At 26.6% G+C, this 16,587-nt stretch overlaps 2 protein-coding genes across 2 annotated transcripts; one reads left to right on the top strand and one right to left on the bottom strand.

The window, feature by feature from the left end:
• Nucleotides 1-55: 55 nt before the first annotated feature.
• On the bottom strand, nucleotides 56-2,587 carry LOC136088130 (zinc finger protein 862-like). The gene is made up of 2 exons (XM_065811794.1): nucleotides 1,366-2,587; nucleotides 56-1,206 (listed from the first exon to the last, which is right to left on the bottom strand). The coding sequence occupies exons 1-2, from the start codon at nucleotides 2,585-2,587 to the stop codon at nucleotides 56-58; spliced, it is 2,373 nt and encodes a 790-aa protein (XP_065667866.1).
• A 12,513-nt stretch (nucleotides 2,588-15,100) lies between these two features.
• LOC136088129 (hydra actinoporin-like toxin 4) lies at nucleotides 15,101-16,012 on the top strand. The gene has a single exon (XM_065811793.1). The coding sequence runs from the start codon at nucleotides 15,101-15,103 to the stop codon at nucleotides 16,010-16,012; it is 912 nt and encodes a 303-aa protein (XP_065667865.1).
• The last annotated feature ends 575 nt before the right edge of the window (nucleotides 16,013-16,587 follow it).

The following is a 16,587-nucleotide window of genomic DNA, read 5'->3' as shown; positions in this document are numbered from 1 at the left end:
AAGTTACAAAAAACAAAGTTTTATATAACTTAAAAATGTTTTTTTAAAGATGTTTTTAGATATACGTTTCATCTGATTCATTATCCAAAGTTTCATCGAAAGACAATTTTAAATCTAAAGACTCGTCTGATGACGATTCTAAATCAATTAATGTTTTTATAGTTGTTTTTTTCTTTTCTTTTTTTGAATAAGTTTTTCGACTTTCTTGTGTAGGCCTTCGCAACGTATCTTCGGCCCATAATTCAATGGCAGGATTCACATCAAATTCTCCACTATTTGTTTCATCAGTACACACCCGAATTAAATTATTGAGCCGTTTTTCAGTTAAGCGATTTCTTGTGTCAGTTTTAATTCTATTCATAAGAGAAAAAAGACGCTCAACCTTTCCATTCGAAACAGGCAATACGAACAACAATTCAACAAGAAGTAGAACTGGACTCCAATCTTTTTTCATAGAACTCGAAAAAATTTGATACCATACTTTACGGTACTCAGTTTTATCTGGTGCCAAATATTTGACAGTGTAATCAACTAAGTTATGCCAAGCATCTAACATATTATTTACACTCCCAGTGAAGCCAGCATTACGTAACGGCATATTATAAAAGTCATACAATTTTTCGATGTTATCATCAGCAAATGAATTATTGGTGTTATTTTGAAACCAGCTACCAGTGTTTAGGATTAACATTCCATACATATCAGGAACTGTATTTTGTGTTTCCAAACGCTCTTCTATGGATTCGGCAATTAACGATACAATCATTGATTTCGAATTCTTAACTAAAGTTAGTGCGTTTGTAAAGTCATGAAGCTCAACATCCTGGAATGAATACTTACCAGTGTTGTTTTTTACTTTTGCAAGGAAACGTTTGACAGTTGGTAAATCATTAAATTCTTTTTTCTTCAAGCGACTTAACTGTTTTTTAGTTTGTTCAATAAATCCAGATGATGCTACGGAATCAATATCGTTGCTTTGAAAAGATAAAGATAACAACTTTGCTGGCGATAAAACTTCTATGAATAATGCTATATAAAGCGGTATTCGTCCATGATTCCATTGCTGATGATACCCTTTAAACTTTGCTCTTTCTGCTTGAGTAAAACTGAAATCTGCAGTCATGTTTTCGAGATGTTTCATATATACTCTATATTTGTCTAAGATCATCTCAAGTGCTTGAATTTTATGTGCAATCCATCGTGTTCCTATTTATTATTGCACAAGTATTTTATTTTATAAAAAGTTTTTATTGCTCAAAATACTGTTTTATAAAGAACTTTTGTATAAAAAACCAGCATCTAATAAAGTATATTATTTTATAAAGTATTTTTTATAGTTAAAATTGAAAAAAAAATCCAATATACCTGATGCTTTTTTGGGGCGAATACCTGCAATGTCAAATGAATTACCCTCTTCAAGGATGGCAACAAGGTTTCCTAACTGTCGTAACTTTTTGGGGGATTTTTTATAAATGTTATACATTTTCAAAATGATGTTATTGACATCATTAAACGCTTTCATTTGTGCAAATTTATTTTTTAACGCTAACTCAAGGCGATGTGCAACACACCAACCAAAAGTTACCCATGGAATTTCTTTCTGAAGTAATACATTTACACTTGTTCTACTTCCTCTATTTACAGCTGCGCCATCAGCACCAAAACCAACTAATTTAGTTTTAAAATTTTCGATACCTTCTGATTCAAGGGATTGACTATTTTTATTGAAAACTCCTTCAGATGTTCCATGTTCAAGATCAGAAATAAAAAGAAAAGAACACTCAACGCATATCTCGGTCTTTCCTATTGGAGTAGGATCGAAACTGATAATAAATATAGCTTCTTTTTCAATTGCAGATACATCTGTTGATGCATCAATTAAAATACTGAAGTAATTTCGTGTTTTCAACTTATTTCTGAGAATATTTGACAAACTCAATCCAATGTAATCAATAAAAGTTCCACAAGTTATTTTATTTCTATATGCTTGGCCAAACTCTACACCATGATTTTCTTCCAAACGTAGTATTTTAGGGTATACGCTAAGCGGAAGCTCTTCTTTGGCAATAAAGTATGCTAACTCAAATTTTTTTTTTGTTAAATTTAGATCTTTCGTGGTCATGGTTTTCAGGCCCGATAAAATATCAGTTTGCCGCATTTCTTTCTGCAGGTTGCTTAATTTATCATTTCGTTCGCTTACATCCATTCCTTTACTTTTCATTGCTAATTCGTAGGCTCTTTGATGTGGCAAACCATTTGCATGATCAACTGCGGCACTGTGCTGTATCCTACAACTACCTTCATCGTTTCCCCATTCTGGCGTATATCCTTTATAAATATCAATTTGTTTAGTATACTGACGACATACAGTGCATTGTAATGCTGTAACATAGTTTCCATTATATAATATCTCTAGCCATTCATTTGCATTATATTTTGCAAGAGTAGTGTTTACCCATTTTTGAGCTGTTGTTAGCTGTAATTTTCTACTATTGAGTTTTTTCTTCTTTTCAACAGGTGGTTTTAATTCCGATCCTGCTTGTGTTAAAAATGAAAGTGTTGTTTGTCTCTTTTTAGTCGCCTCCATTTTGAAGTGCTGATGTTTGACGATTCTCTTACAATTTAGTAATATAAAAAATGTTCAAATTCGCAATTGTTAATTTGAAACTTATTTAAAAAAACTCATTCATTGCTATGACTTCAGAAATTGAGGGAAAAGGTTACGAGAAAAATGAATGAAAAAAAAGGAGAAAATGTTCGTAGCTACATACATTGATTTTAAATAATGGTTAAATAAGAACTTCAGTCGTTACCGACGTTGAAAAAGAAAAATGATTGCACATTTTATATCTCATTTGTATCATTTTATATCTTTCATTCATTTTTATTTAAAATCATTTTATAAACTATTAATGTTATTTAGTTGATAATAATGTTAATGCCTCTCGTCGGCAGATGCTGAACTAATATTTAATAAAATCATGACAATCGTTTTATGAATTACTATCAAAATTATTTAAGTTACTTAAAACGAAACTTTATACTACAGTATATATATTTTTTAAATTTTAATAGTAGAAAAAAAAAAGCAAACGCGCATTTGGTAATTTTAAATTTATCTAAATATTAAAGTTAACTTCTCAGTCACTCAGCGTCAACCGAACCAAGAGTCTTTAAAATAGAGAACATAAGAACCTCGACAATTTCAAATACGAACTTTCTATTTTCCGGAGTGTTAACTAATTGAAATCTAAGAAATTTATTTTCATCACAGAAGGGCTTGGTGTGCGGCTTTTAGTCGATACGGATAAATTAAACTAAAAATAAAAAATAAAGGTATTTTTTCATTGCAATTGGCAGCAAAAGGTAAAATTTAAAAGCAAAAGGTAGAAAAAAAGAAAAATAAGTAAAATGATGTAAAGAAAATATAAATAAAATGTAGGAATAAAAAAATGTTCTTAGTTAATATTATATTATTATTAAAACAATAATAAAATAAGAACTTCAATCATTTATGAAAAAAGCAGTTATGGATTTCACCACCACTAAAATGAAATTAGTCTTGATAAGTGAAGCAAAAAAACATTAATAGTTTACGTCATTTATAATACTCACTAACGAAGCGATTTAAAGTAGCGTACAAAGGATAAAATTATTTTAAAAGCTTTTTTCAAAGATTTACATTTTATAAAACTCTTTTTTTTTCAACCGGTCAACCTTGACCGGGAAGAATTTGTTTTGAGAGGTCAAAATAGCAATTTCAGTCATTTCGGGCGGTCAGTGACCGTTGACCGCCCGTTATTTTCCACGCTGTATATATATATATATATATATATATATATATATATATATATATATATATATATATATATATATATATATATATATATATATATATATATATATATATATATATATACACACGCATAGATATATATTTAATTTTTATAGGGGCTATTGAATGCAATAAATTAAACAATGCCAAAGATAAATTTTGAACGATTCTCATCCTGATCCAAAAATCCCAAGTTACTTTTTATTTAATTAGAAATGTATTAATTTTTATATTAGAAATATAAAATAATTGCTTTGTTCTCTGAAATCGAAAGTAGAGACTACGTTGATTTTTACGTTTCTAAGTTGAAATCTACTTTGTGAATTATATTATTTTACTATGACAAATATCAACAATACATTTACATATATTATTGATATGTGAACATTTAATTTTATACCATTTTTTAGATGCACACAGTGAATTGTCAGTAAACAAAAAATGTTGGAAGTTCACCCAATCAAATTTGTTTGATGATTCAACTGATCCAGATTTATTTATTTAAATAGAATATATAATTTTATTTTATATTCATGCTTTAAATATACTTCAGTTGGTTTATCCTTTTTTCCGTAGTTATCTTACATGATTTCCTTACAGAATCGTGTCGGGGCCAGATCGGCCAGCCGATGATATAAGCGGTATCGCGTCGATTGTTTGGGGGGCTAGCCGATGTTGGACCGACATTGATCCGTACGGACAAAAACGATGGCGGTCCGATGTCGGCAGCCGAGCTCGGCCCGACATCGGCTTTAAAACAGGGAAAGAGCATTGTTTGTATATATATATATATATATATATATATATATATATATATATATATATATATATATATATATATATATATATATATTTCTATTTTGTTCACTTTGAATCTTTTTAAATTTTCTTATGTCATTTTTAAAACTTTTGTTTGCACAGTTCAAATTATATATGTTTATTGTTTGCATATTTGCTTTTTTGATAAGTATGTGTATGTGGTAATATGTGCTTTATAGTTATTTTATCAATGTGTTTTTATAATAATGTTAAGTGTTTTTTATTGTTTGTTTATGTGTTAATATGTGTTATATAATTGTTTTATAAATGTGTTTAAATATGTTTATATAAGGCTAAATATATATTTTCTGTTAAACGAATTTATCATAAAAAAGTTATGTAGATATTTTAACGTCTGTACATTTAAGTGCTTTTATTGTTTAGACACAGAATTAAAAAGTGAAATAAGTCAGTGTTTTTGCTATTAGATATTTGTTAATAGAAATTTGTTTATTTAAACTGTATCTGGAATTTTGAAACTTTAAGTACTTTAGCTTCGCTTTATTTTTTCTTGTAGGAGAGTTGGAACTAAGTATAAATTATATGATTAGTATAGTTAAATAAATGAAGCATTTATATCTGTACCTCAGAAGTCAAAGGTCGCTTGTCACATTTTAGAAATTGTCCAGGAGAGAGAAAATAGTAAAATAATTAGTCTTTATTGCCGCATTCTTGATGGTTAATTTACGTAATTTCTTTCGTGTTTTATCTAATTTGTCTTGAGGCACATGAAATATATCTTTGAAAAAAAATAAATAAAAAGCTAAATAAAAAAAAGTGAAAAGTTATTTCTGGACAACAGACGTTTTCCCTTTAAACATTGTGGAGACACCAGACCTTTTATATTGACCTAACTTTGTTTCACATTGTCGTAAGACAACAGTCTTTATACCTCTCTAGATACTGAAAAAACTAAAAAGGTCTCATACATAACACAAAAAACTGGACAACCGACCTTTGTCTTCTGAGGCACAGATATTAAGATTTAAAGTTTATTTTGGTTTATAGTTTTGGTTTAGTATATAGTTATTTTTAGTTTACTTTTAGTTAGTTTTAGCTTCAGTTATCTTTTTTCTTACTTTAGACAGCTTTATGGAGAAAATGAGGGTAATAGGTAAAAAAAAATTATAGTTATGTATTTATTTATATGTAAATATTATTTTATCAATTATTCTGAGGTATATTTTTTGTCTCAAGTGTCTGGTAGAAGCATAACTGGTAGGGCTGTGTTTTAAATTTTAGATATTTTCTATGGAGAAATATGTGCAATAGGTGAAAGAATTATTTAATATAAATATGAAATTTTTAAACTGTTCGCGTTTTACTCATATTTTTATTAAAATAACATTTTTCACATGTTTAATCTTTTTTACACTCAATATTTTTTTTCTATAATATTTTTAGCATCCTCTTCATCCTGTGAAAATGGTACGGTTATGTTTTATATTTTGAGTAAATCCTTCAATAAGTGGCGTAGTAATAGCGGTATGGAAGAGCCCTCCTTTAAATGGAAGGCTCATTTATACCGGGGTGTTGGGAGACACCAAAGAAAAAACAGCAATCAAAAGATTATAAATGTCTTCTATCAGTAAAGATATTTACAACTTTTTTGTTGCTGGTTTTTCTTCGGTGGTTTTTTTTTATTTTTATTTTTTTTAATTTTGTAATTTATTTTTTTTAATTTGTAATTTTTTTTATAATAATATTCAAAGTTGTATATTTGATTTGTTTTGGTCTTTTTTAATTAAAATTTTATTTGTTTTTCACCAATTAAACTTAAATATAGTTAAATTGATTCATTATTAAATTAATTATGTAACAGACCGATCATAAGCCGAATTATGGGTTGCTTTATGCTAGTTTATGCAGTTATTAGGACATTAGCAATTATTATGAAAAAGCGACAAAACATATAACTTTTTCACAATAAAAATAGCACTGATTATTAAGAAAAAGGAGCGAAATATAACACACACACATATAAAATGATAGTATTAAAAATGCTCATTTTATTGAAAAATTATACTTTGAAAGCATGCTCTTCTCAACTGCACTGCATGATGAGTCACCAACATTTAATAACTTCTATTTCTAAATTCAAAAAATAACACTAGTATAAGTGATAATTTAGTGCAAGTTATATTGATGATAGAATAATTCATTACTGTTTTGATCAATTAGATAGTATTGTGTATATGTAAATTGTGCAACACGTATATAGTTACAGATCAAAAATTGTTATGTAATTTATGATAGTAATTTACCCTTATAAAGAAAACTAAACATTCAACCATAATAAAAAATATACCACTTTTTTTGCTACATTTGTATCAAAAAGCGATTGATCACATTCAAGAAACTCAGCGATAGAATCACACTAGTAAAGATCAAAACTATTTTCAACTTTAAATGTTTTTTATACTTCATCATTTTTTAATTAAGTAATTAAATGAGCCTATACATTATTATGTATGTTAGTTAAATAAAAAAATAAAAATATGCTATTATAGTTTATATATATATATATATATATATATATATATATATATATATATATATATATATATATATATATATATATATATATATATATATATATATCTTGCTGAACTGACTAGGTAGCTATTTTGAGTATTGTGGAGTATTAAATAAATAAATTTATAAAGAAAAGGAACCTATATAGTTAAAACAACTTCCAAGATAATTATTACAAGAAAATTCATATTCGTTTTTATAAGCCAATAATAATTATTATTAAAAAATTTATGTGATATAAAGAACTAATATTACATTTATAAAGTATCAATGTAAAAATAACATTTTTATTATATTTCAAATCAATAATACATGTTTTTTGCTCAGTTTAATCACATTATTACATTTTTAAGAAGATTTATATCATATGATAATATAATATTGCTTTTTATGTATTTAGAATATATCATATATTAGTAATATACTAATATTTGTCTAAAAATATATACATAATATATTTATAGTATATTAAATTTAATATACTATTTCTAGTATATTAAATTTAATATACTATTTCTAGTATATTAAATTTATAGTATATTATATATTTAATATATACTATGTTATAGTATATATTAAATATATACTATAATATAATATATATTTAATGCATACTATATCAATAATAGTTATGAATGATATGATTCTGATACAGCGATGACAGTCTTGCACAATAGCAGAATAGAAAAACTTGAAAACAAACACAGAAAGGCTATTACTATTTCTTACTGGGCTAGAAAAGAAAATGATTCTGAAGCTATTGATTATTATGTGAAAAAGTTCCAGCTAGTTGCTGACATTGTAGTTGATGTTTTCATTGAGTTAATGTTTTCCTTATGTTGCCATTATTTTTTGATTATTGGACATGCATTTTATCATCTTACTACTTGAATTTACTATTTTTTGACTATATATATGTATGTATGTATATATATATATATATATATATATATATATATATATATATATATATATATATATATATATATATATATATTAATAATAAATGTTTACACCCTTAATTAAGTGGAAAATTGTAAAACGTTGCAATCCTTATAACACCTCGTCAAAAATTTGCAATCTTTGTTTATACGAAAAATTCCTTATTTTAACATATAAAGGTGATAACTTGTTAAATAAACGAAATGAGTTGATTTCAAAATGCAGACACAAGAATAAATTCCTCTTATCTTTTTTTGACACAGGTGATTAGCTAATATTTTGTTTTTTCTTAGCGAAGTTAAGATCCCACTACACAGTATTTTGTAATTTTAGCGGTTTTTTTTGTTTTTGAATTTGTATTCAATGGCTGATGATTGCCGTATAGGCATGAAACTTAAAGTACCATAGAAAAAGTTGTTTTTTTCTTCGTTAATTTATATGTATATCGCTCTATTTGAAGTATCTTTTTAATATTGAGCACTCTTTTACGACTATGAGTTTTGTTTTATTATTATAATACAAAATAGCCTTAAATATCAATATATATATATATATATATATATATATATATATATATATATATATATATATATATATATATATATATATATATATATATATATATATATATATATATATATATATATATATATATATACAGCGGTGGCCAAAAATTAAAAACCACTCTTTTTTTTTTCAAAATTTATTTTTAACCTTAGTATAATTTTATTTTGGAAAAAGGTATCAAAAAAAGAAAAACATTTTTAGAAAAAGATTTTATTTGTATTTTATATTTATTATAAAAGAATTTATAATTTTTTTACAAAATAATGTTAAAAAATTAAAAAACTGACTAGTAAAAAATATAAATGGGAAATAAAATTGGACAAAATTTTAAGACCAGTTTTAAAAATATTTCAAAAAGCAATAAGAAAATAATTTAGAAACGTGTTGTTCCTTCATTTGTTTTCAAGCACTTTTTTACTCGTTCTGGCATTGAATTCATTAAAGTTTTGATTACTTCATCAGGCACATTTTTCAAATGATGAGAGATAGAAGATTTCAAATCTTCCAAATTGTAAAGTTGTTCTTTACCAAGCTTGTGATCAAGCCACGACCATAAATTCTCTATTGGATTCAAGTCTGGACTATTGGCAGGCCATGGAAGCACTTGAATTTTATTAGAATTGAACCAATTGTTAACAACATGCGCTTTATGACACGGCGCATTATCTTGCTGGAAAATTCATCTTGCAACTGCCATAAATCAATGCAAGGAATAAGCAAGTTTTCCAAAATTTCGATGTACCTTTCTTTCATCTACCATCGAATAAATGAAAAACGCCAACTCCACAGGCACCCATACAGGCCCAAATGTCTATTGAACCACTGCCTTGTTTTGTTCGTTTCAAAATGCATGATTCATCGAACCGTTCGCTTGGAAGTCTACGCAACATTACGCGACTTTTTCTGTTGTCTACCTCAACGTTCATTTCATCACTAAAGACCACACGGCTCCACTGATCTGTTGACCAATTTTTATGAAGTTGGCACCACTCTTTCCTGGCAAATTTTTGTTTTTTATTTAAGCGTGGTTTTTTTGCAGCAGCACGCCATAAATAATTTAAATTGTGGAGGACCCTTGGCACAGTTCTAGGGCTTGCTTTCAGACCATTTGACAGTGTCCATTTTGTAGACAAGTCTGTAGATGATGCTTGTCTGTTTTCTTTCATTAATCTCGCTAACGAGCGAACATCACGGTCATTTCAAATTTTATTGCGTCCAGTCCTATGACGATCATTAATTGACCGGGTCTCTTTGTATCGTTGAATTATGTTAATAATGCAAGAGTGAGACCTTCCGAGCTTTTCTGCTATTTGTCTGATGCTATAGCCTTCTTCTTTTAATACAAGAGCCGCGTATCTGTCTTTTTCTTTGATCTTTGCACGCATTTCTGCAATATTTTTATATCTTTATTGCAATACAAAAAATAAATGTTTATTTGATATCGAAACTCAGGTTTCGACATTTTATTTTATAGCCAACGTAATAAGCAATTAAGACAGTTAAAAAAATAATGGATTATTATTTTTAATAAGTGCAAATTAAAGATTTGAAAGTGGTCGTTAAATTTTGTCCAATTTATTTAAAGAAGATTTATAAGTACTTATCAGTTTTTTAATAAGTTAAACGCTATTTAATTAGAATTAGATTAAAAAAATTATACCACTTTAATCCGCATGTTTTGATTAACAAGATGTTAAAAAAGAAATTTAATATGTCAATTAGAATCTTCTTAATTTTAATTTAAAGATTAAGAAACCAACTAAAACATGAGTGGTCTTTAATTTTTGGCCACCGCTGTATATATATATATATATATACATATATATATCTTATAAGCATTAAAACATCATATACGGTATCATACTATTTATTTCTTTTTTATTTTTTTATTTTTTACGTAATATTTCGGCTCATATAGTGAGAGCCATTATCAAACTGATAAAACCGTTCAAATTTATCAAACTGATAAAACCGAACGGTTTTATCAGTTTGATAATGGCTCTCACTATATGAGCCGAAATATTACGTAAAAAATAAAAAAATAAAAAAGAAATAAATAGTATGATACCGTATATGATGTTTTAATGCTTATAAGATTATTACACATACTGTTAAAGATGTCACTTAAATATTATATATATATATATATATATATATATATATATATATATATATATATATATATATATATATATATATATATATATATATATATATATATATATATATATATATATATATATATATATATATATATATATATATATATATATATATATATATATATATATATATATATATATATATAGTGTGCAGCAAGTAGTGAAACTTGCAAAAAAAATTATAGCGTGTAGTGGAACTTGCAAAAAAAATTTACACGCTCCCTTCCCCATCTACACCCCTTAAAACAAAGGGTGCGCTACTAGTGATGTTGTAAAGTAGTAAAGTATAATTTTTGATTTGATACTAGATTTCTTTTTAATTATAAAGATAAATATTTATAAAAAAGAAGAGTCATTTTTGATAATAAGGTGTTTGAAACCATCACCCTTACATCCACCCAAAGACAATGATAAAACTTCTATATTTGACTGTGGTCTGATAGCTAATTACGAAACATCGTGTATATAAAAATTTACATTTTCATTAAAAAAAAAACACTTTTTTATAAATATTGTTAGTCTTTATTGCCTGTATGGATTTTTTTTTTTTTTTTTTCTTTCTTTTTTTACATTTCTTCAATATTTATAAAATACAAGTTAAGATATAATAATATAAACAATTACAAGTGAGGATTTTTACTATAAATAATAAAAAAAAAAAAGAATGCGGAGACTCGTAGAAGACCTTAAGGTCTTGTCGTCGAGAACCGCTGCAAACTCGTTACAAATTTACGTGTTACATATTTTAAAATAAATAAAAAAAAACTGTGTTTAACAATATTAGAAGAAAAACATAATTTAAACAAAAAATAGAAATTTTCAAATAAATTTCCTATTAAAAGTATAAAAGTATATTATCAATGGACAAAATGATTTTCTTAAGTTTCCTTTTATAAGAGGTATAAGTCCATTCATGAGAAAAGTCAAAATGTTTCAAAACTATTTTATTCCAAAGAAAGGCTCCTCGGAAAGAAACACAAGATTTACCAAAATTTGTATGCGAAAATTGTAGTCGAATAGAATTATCATTTCGTAGATTGTACTTGTTTTTTTCTTTTATTGAGTATAGGTTATGAAAGAAAGAAGGGGAATCGTTGGTTTTACATTTATACATAAAACATAAAATATTATAAACGTTTAGCTGATATATATTTAAAATATTTATTTCAAGTAAGAGAGGCCTGGCATGAGTAAAACGATCTTTAAAGTTTATAAGACGTGCAATGTGTTTCTGTTGACGATGAAGAGGTTCTAGTATACTTTTGTTCACACTACCCCAAGCAATGTTAGCGTAGTTAATATGGCAGTGAATAAAGGAATAATATAATTGAGTTAAAGTATGTTTATTTAAGAAACTTCTTGATTTATATAATATTCCTATAGTTCTAGCAATTTTGTTATTTAGGTTGTTAACGTGGTGTTTCCATTTAAGATTTTCATCAATATAAATGCCTAAAAATTTTGTAATTTTTGTTCGCTTTATTTCAATATTGTCAACAAAAATAAGTGGTGTAATACTTGGAATTAATTTTTTTTTTTGAATTTGGGTAAAAAAGCATCCATTTAGTTTTTTCTATATTAATTGATAATTTGTTTGATTTGAACCAGTTAGAGATTTTAATAAGCGCAGTGTTCATATTTCTAAATAATGTTGTTAGATCATTGCTGGTTAAAAAATGATTAGTGTCATCCGCAAACATACTTGTCATTAAGTTTGAGGCTTTGTAGAGATCATTGATGTATATTAGGAACAGCAATGGGCCTAGTATTGAGCCTGGTGGCACTTCACAAGTTATATTTAATAAGTTTGATGATAATGATGAGTCTATTTGAATAAACTGTTTACGATTAGTTAAATAGTTCTTTAGTAATAATAAAGTATTTCCAGTGATTCTATAATGTTCTAGTTTGTTATAAAGATCCTAATATCAAAAAATTAGTACTTAAAACGTCATAACTTTTTGTAGGGTGGTTCAATTTTGAAAATTTTTTCACTTTTGGAATATTGAAATGAATATCTTTTTAATGATATATAACAACCTAGAATTTGATGAGTTTAAAAATTTTGTGTAACATACCTATATACTTGATATCAAAGACCAAGTATATAATTAGTATAAATATATATAGTATATCATATACTCAGTTTTAAACTATTTCTTTCAATATCTGTATCAATATTAACACGATTCTTAAGTATATATATATATATATATATAAACTAGCAAGAAACTGTGTATTGATCACTTTTCATTTGTTAATTCAAGAAAGTTCCTTTTACATTTGCCTTAAAAATGCGTTTTCAATTAAACAAATAAGTTTTGATGCTTGCGTGATTTAACTTATTTAATTTTGATTTAATAAAGCTTTCTGGATCTTTTTTGGACGAAAAATTCATTGGACGCGAAAAAGACGTTCAAAAGACGTTTAGAATTTAAATGGGACGGACGGACGCTAATTCAACGTCCAAAGGACGTCTTTCTTACGCCCCGTGCCCACTGGGTTTGCATATTTTTACGTAAACAGACATCCTTATGTTATTAATGTTTTACACAAAAAAAAAAATCAAATTTTAAGTTATGAAAAAAAAAAAGAAGTAATAGAAGTATTTTTAGTTCAACATTTACAGAAGGAATCACGAGAAGAAATGGTTGTAATTTATTTTGAAACAGATTTAGGTACGTAAGTAAAAATTTCAAGCTGTTTAAATATTATACTATTATATATAATTGGAAAGAAGACCAATGCAGTATTTTAAAGGTGAAAAAATTATCAAAATCGAACAATTCCTTCAAAAGTTATGACGGTTTAAGTACCGATTTTTTGATAAATGTATTTGTTGCAGAAACTATGGTCAAAATTAAGTTTTTTTTACCTTAAAAAGTCAAAACTTTGTTATTCTAACCGAAACAGAAATATCTTGATATCAAAAGGTAGGTGTAGGAGTAGGCTACAAACTTATGCTGATCACTAGCCACCCGGTGATCCAGGAGGATAGAGGGGACAACAAACCACCACCATAACTTATGGTGGTGGTTTGCTATGACATAAGAAATCAAACGCTTTTTTAAGACATAAGTAATTTAAATATACAAAGAAATTGTTATAAATTTATATTAAACCACCAAAGTATATGAGAAGCGTATGTGAAAGATAGAGGTGAGTGTGGTGGTGATGGTTTGATACACCCTAGTGTCAAAAAAGAATTGTTTTTGCAAATATCTTTATTAAAATGAATTCAATTAGTATACAATATAAAATTATGTTATATACAAGAATTTAAGTATACAAGTGGTGTTTACATTGAAATATGGAAGAGGCATATGTATAGCCAGTGATGTTTAAAAATCTACTTTTCTTAAGTGCGATAGAGCTAAAATTAAATTTCTTAGTTAAAAAAATAAAAGTTGAAGAAATTTCTCAAAATTTAAAAAGTCCATTCTTATAGAAAATAACTATTTTCAACAGACTATAAAAAGATAATAATAAATCTCTCTAAAAAGTTGTTCAAAATTATTTTTTCAATTATTTGTTTATCTTATTATTAAAATGTTACTTCTACTGGGGTAGCAATAACCTAATTTTTTTTATTTATCGTTTTTTGTCATTTTTTCATGAATGCGAACTTTAAAACTCCTTGATAATTATAAGTAATATTTATAATTATAAGTAATATTTATAATTATAAGTAATATTTATAATTATAAGTAATATTTATAATTATAAGTAATATTTATAATTATAAGTAATGTTTATAATTAAAAGTAATGTTTATAATTATAAGTAATATTTATAATCATAAGTAAGCGGTTGTTATTATATTTTTAGCTCAAAAAAAAAATAGACAATAACTAAAAAAAAAATGATAAAACAAATAATAAAATTGACGATAAATAAAAACAAACAAGACAAATTTAGAGCTAAGTGTTATGCTTTTAAAAGACAAGCAAAATCTGTTCCTTTTTGCGCAGAAAAGAATATTCTGAACGTGCGCTAAATAAACAAATTTCGACCAAGCGATAAACGCGTATCAAATTAAAATCATTTTGTTTATCAAAACTAGATTTGATTTTCATTCGTTTATTTATTGTATGGTCTGCTGCAAGCATTCAAACACGCCTTTGTTTATGCGTATATGCAGTCAAGCAGTCAAGCACTTAAGCCATTTATATATCTTGTTATCATATCTTTCTATGTATTACTTGGTTCTAAATACCGGCTGGAATAAAGAAGTATAAAAATGCTTCTGTTCAAACTAATTGTTTTTTTTGTTATACTTTTTGCAATTGGCGCTGAAGAAAATAAGAATGACAAAACCTCAGGTGAAATTGAACCCAGTGAAAATACAAATGAAAACAATGAAGTATCCGCAGCATGGAAAAATAAACCACCAAAATCTAAAGGCCCATCATATAAAATGAAACCTATGACAGCAAGCTCAACAAGCAAAAAACCAAAATCTAAAGCACCGACGCAAATTAAACAAATCACACAAAAGAAACTAAAGGATAAACTGAAGAAAAAACCTTTCCTCAAAAAAATGCTAAATTCTTTTCTAAATAAAGCAAAAAAATTCAAAAACAGTGAAACATTTAAAAAGTTAAAAAAAGTTCTTGTAAATGCGGTTAAAGAATTAATAATCGGAGTAATAGACAGCTATTTGGACGTAGATGAAGTTTTCGAAAAAATCGACAGTGCTTTGAAAAATAATGAAGAAAAACCTGAAATATATTGGAAATGTGCAATTGAAAATTTATCCAGCAAAACGTTAGCTCCACTTGGAACCACTCCATTCTCAGGAGATATAGCAACAGAATTACGCAAAATTCCTTCAAACAAAACAGGAATTTTTGTATGGGAAGGTGACAGCGAATCGTATGGTGCAGCAGGTGTAGTTCACTACCGATTTGGTGAAAAAATTCTTAACATAGTGGCATCATATCCAAATGATTTGGAATCAGATAATGCTTGGGCTAATGTTCATATATCGGACAATAAAGAAGACTATGAAAGCTTGTGCGATGGAACCAACGGGGCTCAGGATCCAACTGAAGCTGGAGAATGGGGTGAAGTCGAAGGAGTCAAATTCCTTTTGAGTAATGAAGAAGACGGCGAATTTCGAGTAATTGTTAATGATTTATCTGAAGAGTAATCTGAATATTCTATAAAAAAAAACGAATAATATTATTATAATAAAGTATACATCGATAAAAAAGTTTTATTTCTTCTATTTATACTTTTTATTTTAAACTTCAATTCGCAAGTTATATTTTATTAAACTTCTCAGCTAAAGTTAAAAAAGTAAAAATTAATTAAAACATGGAACAATAAAAAAAATCTAAGAATCAGTAAAAGCATTAAGTATTTTTCTAATTAAAAAACAAAATAGAATCTTCACAACTACGAAAATTTTTGAGCGCGATTAATTATTAGGACGTTATTGTTCTTTACGCGCAGAACTGCATGAAAAAAAGTAAATACGCAGATATATTACGAAAGCTTTCTTGAAAGAAACGGTTTTTTACACGAGATTTCTTTTCTTTTTTCGTTAAAAAAAGACATTGATTTTGCTTTATACAAGGTTTTTTTAAACTATTTTAACTCTAAAATTTTAACTGTTTATATGTTTATGTTATAGAATATATATAAAAGAAATAAAAGCTCTTAAAAAGTGTGAAAATGCACCTTAATAATGAAATCTGCTTAATAAAATTTTTCAATGAAATT

Source organism: Hydra vulgaris, chromosome 12, assembly GCF_038396675.1.
Source record: "Hydra vulgaris chromosome 12, alternate assembly HydraT2T_AEP".
Taxonomy (NCBI): domain Eukaryota; kingdom Metazoa; phylum Cnidaria; class Hydrozoa; order Anthoathecata; family Hydridae; genus Hydra; species Hydra vulgaris.
Note: the sequence above shows the minus strand (reverse complement) of the source record. Positions and strands in the feature narration are given on the sequence as shown.

Bases quoted from the DNA above. Each gene is read 5' to 3' on its own strand.
- LOC136088129 (XM_065811793.1), top strand. From the start codon at position 15,101: ATGCTTCTGTTCAAACTAATTGTTTTTTTTGTTATACTTTTTGCAATT.
- LOC136088130 (XM_065811794.1), bottom strand. From the start codon at position 2,587: ATGGAGGCGACTAAAAAGAGACAAACAACACTTTCATTTTTAACACAA. The intron at 1,207-1,365 runs GTATATTGGATT...AATAATAAATAG, and splicing joins TCGCCCCAAAAAAGCATCAG to GAACACGATGGATTGCACAT.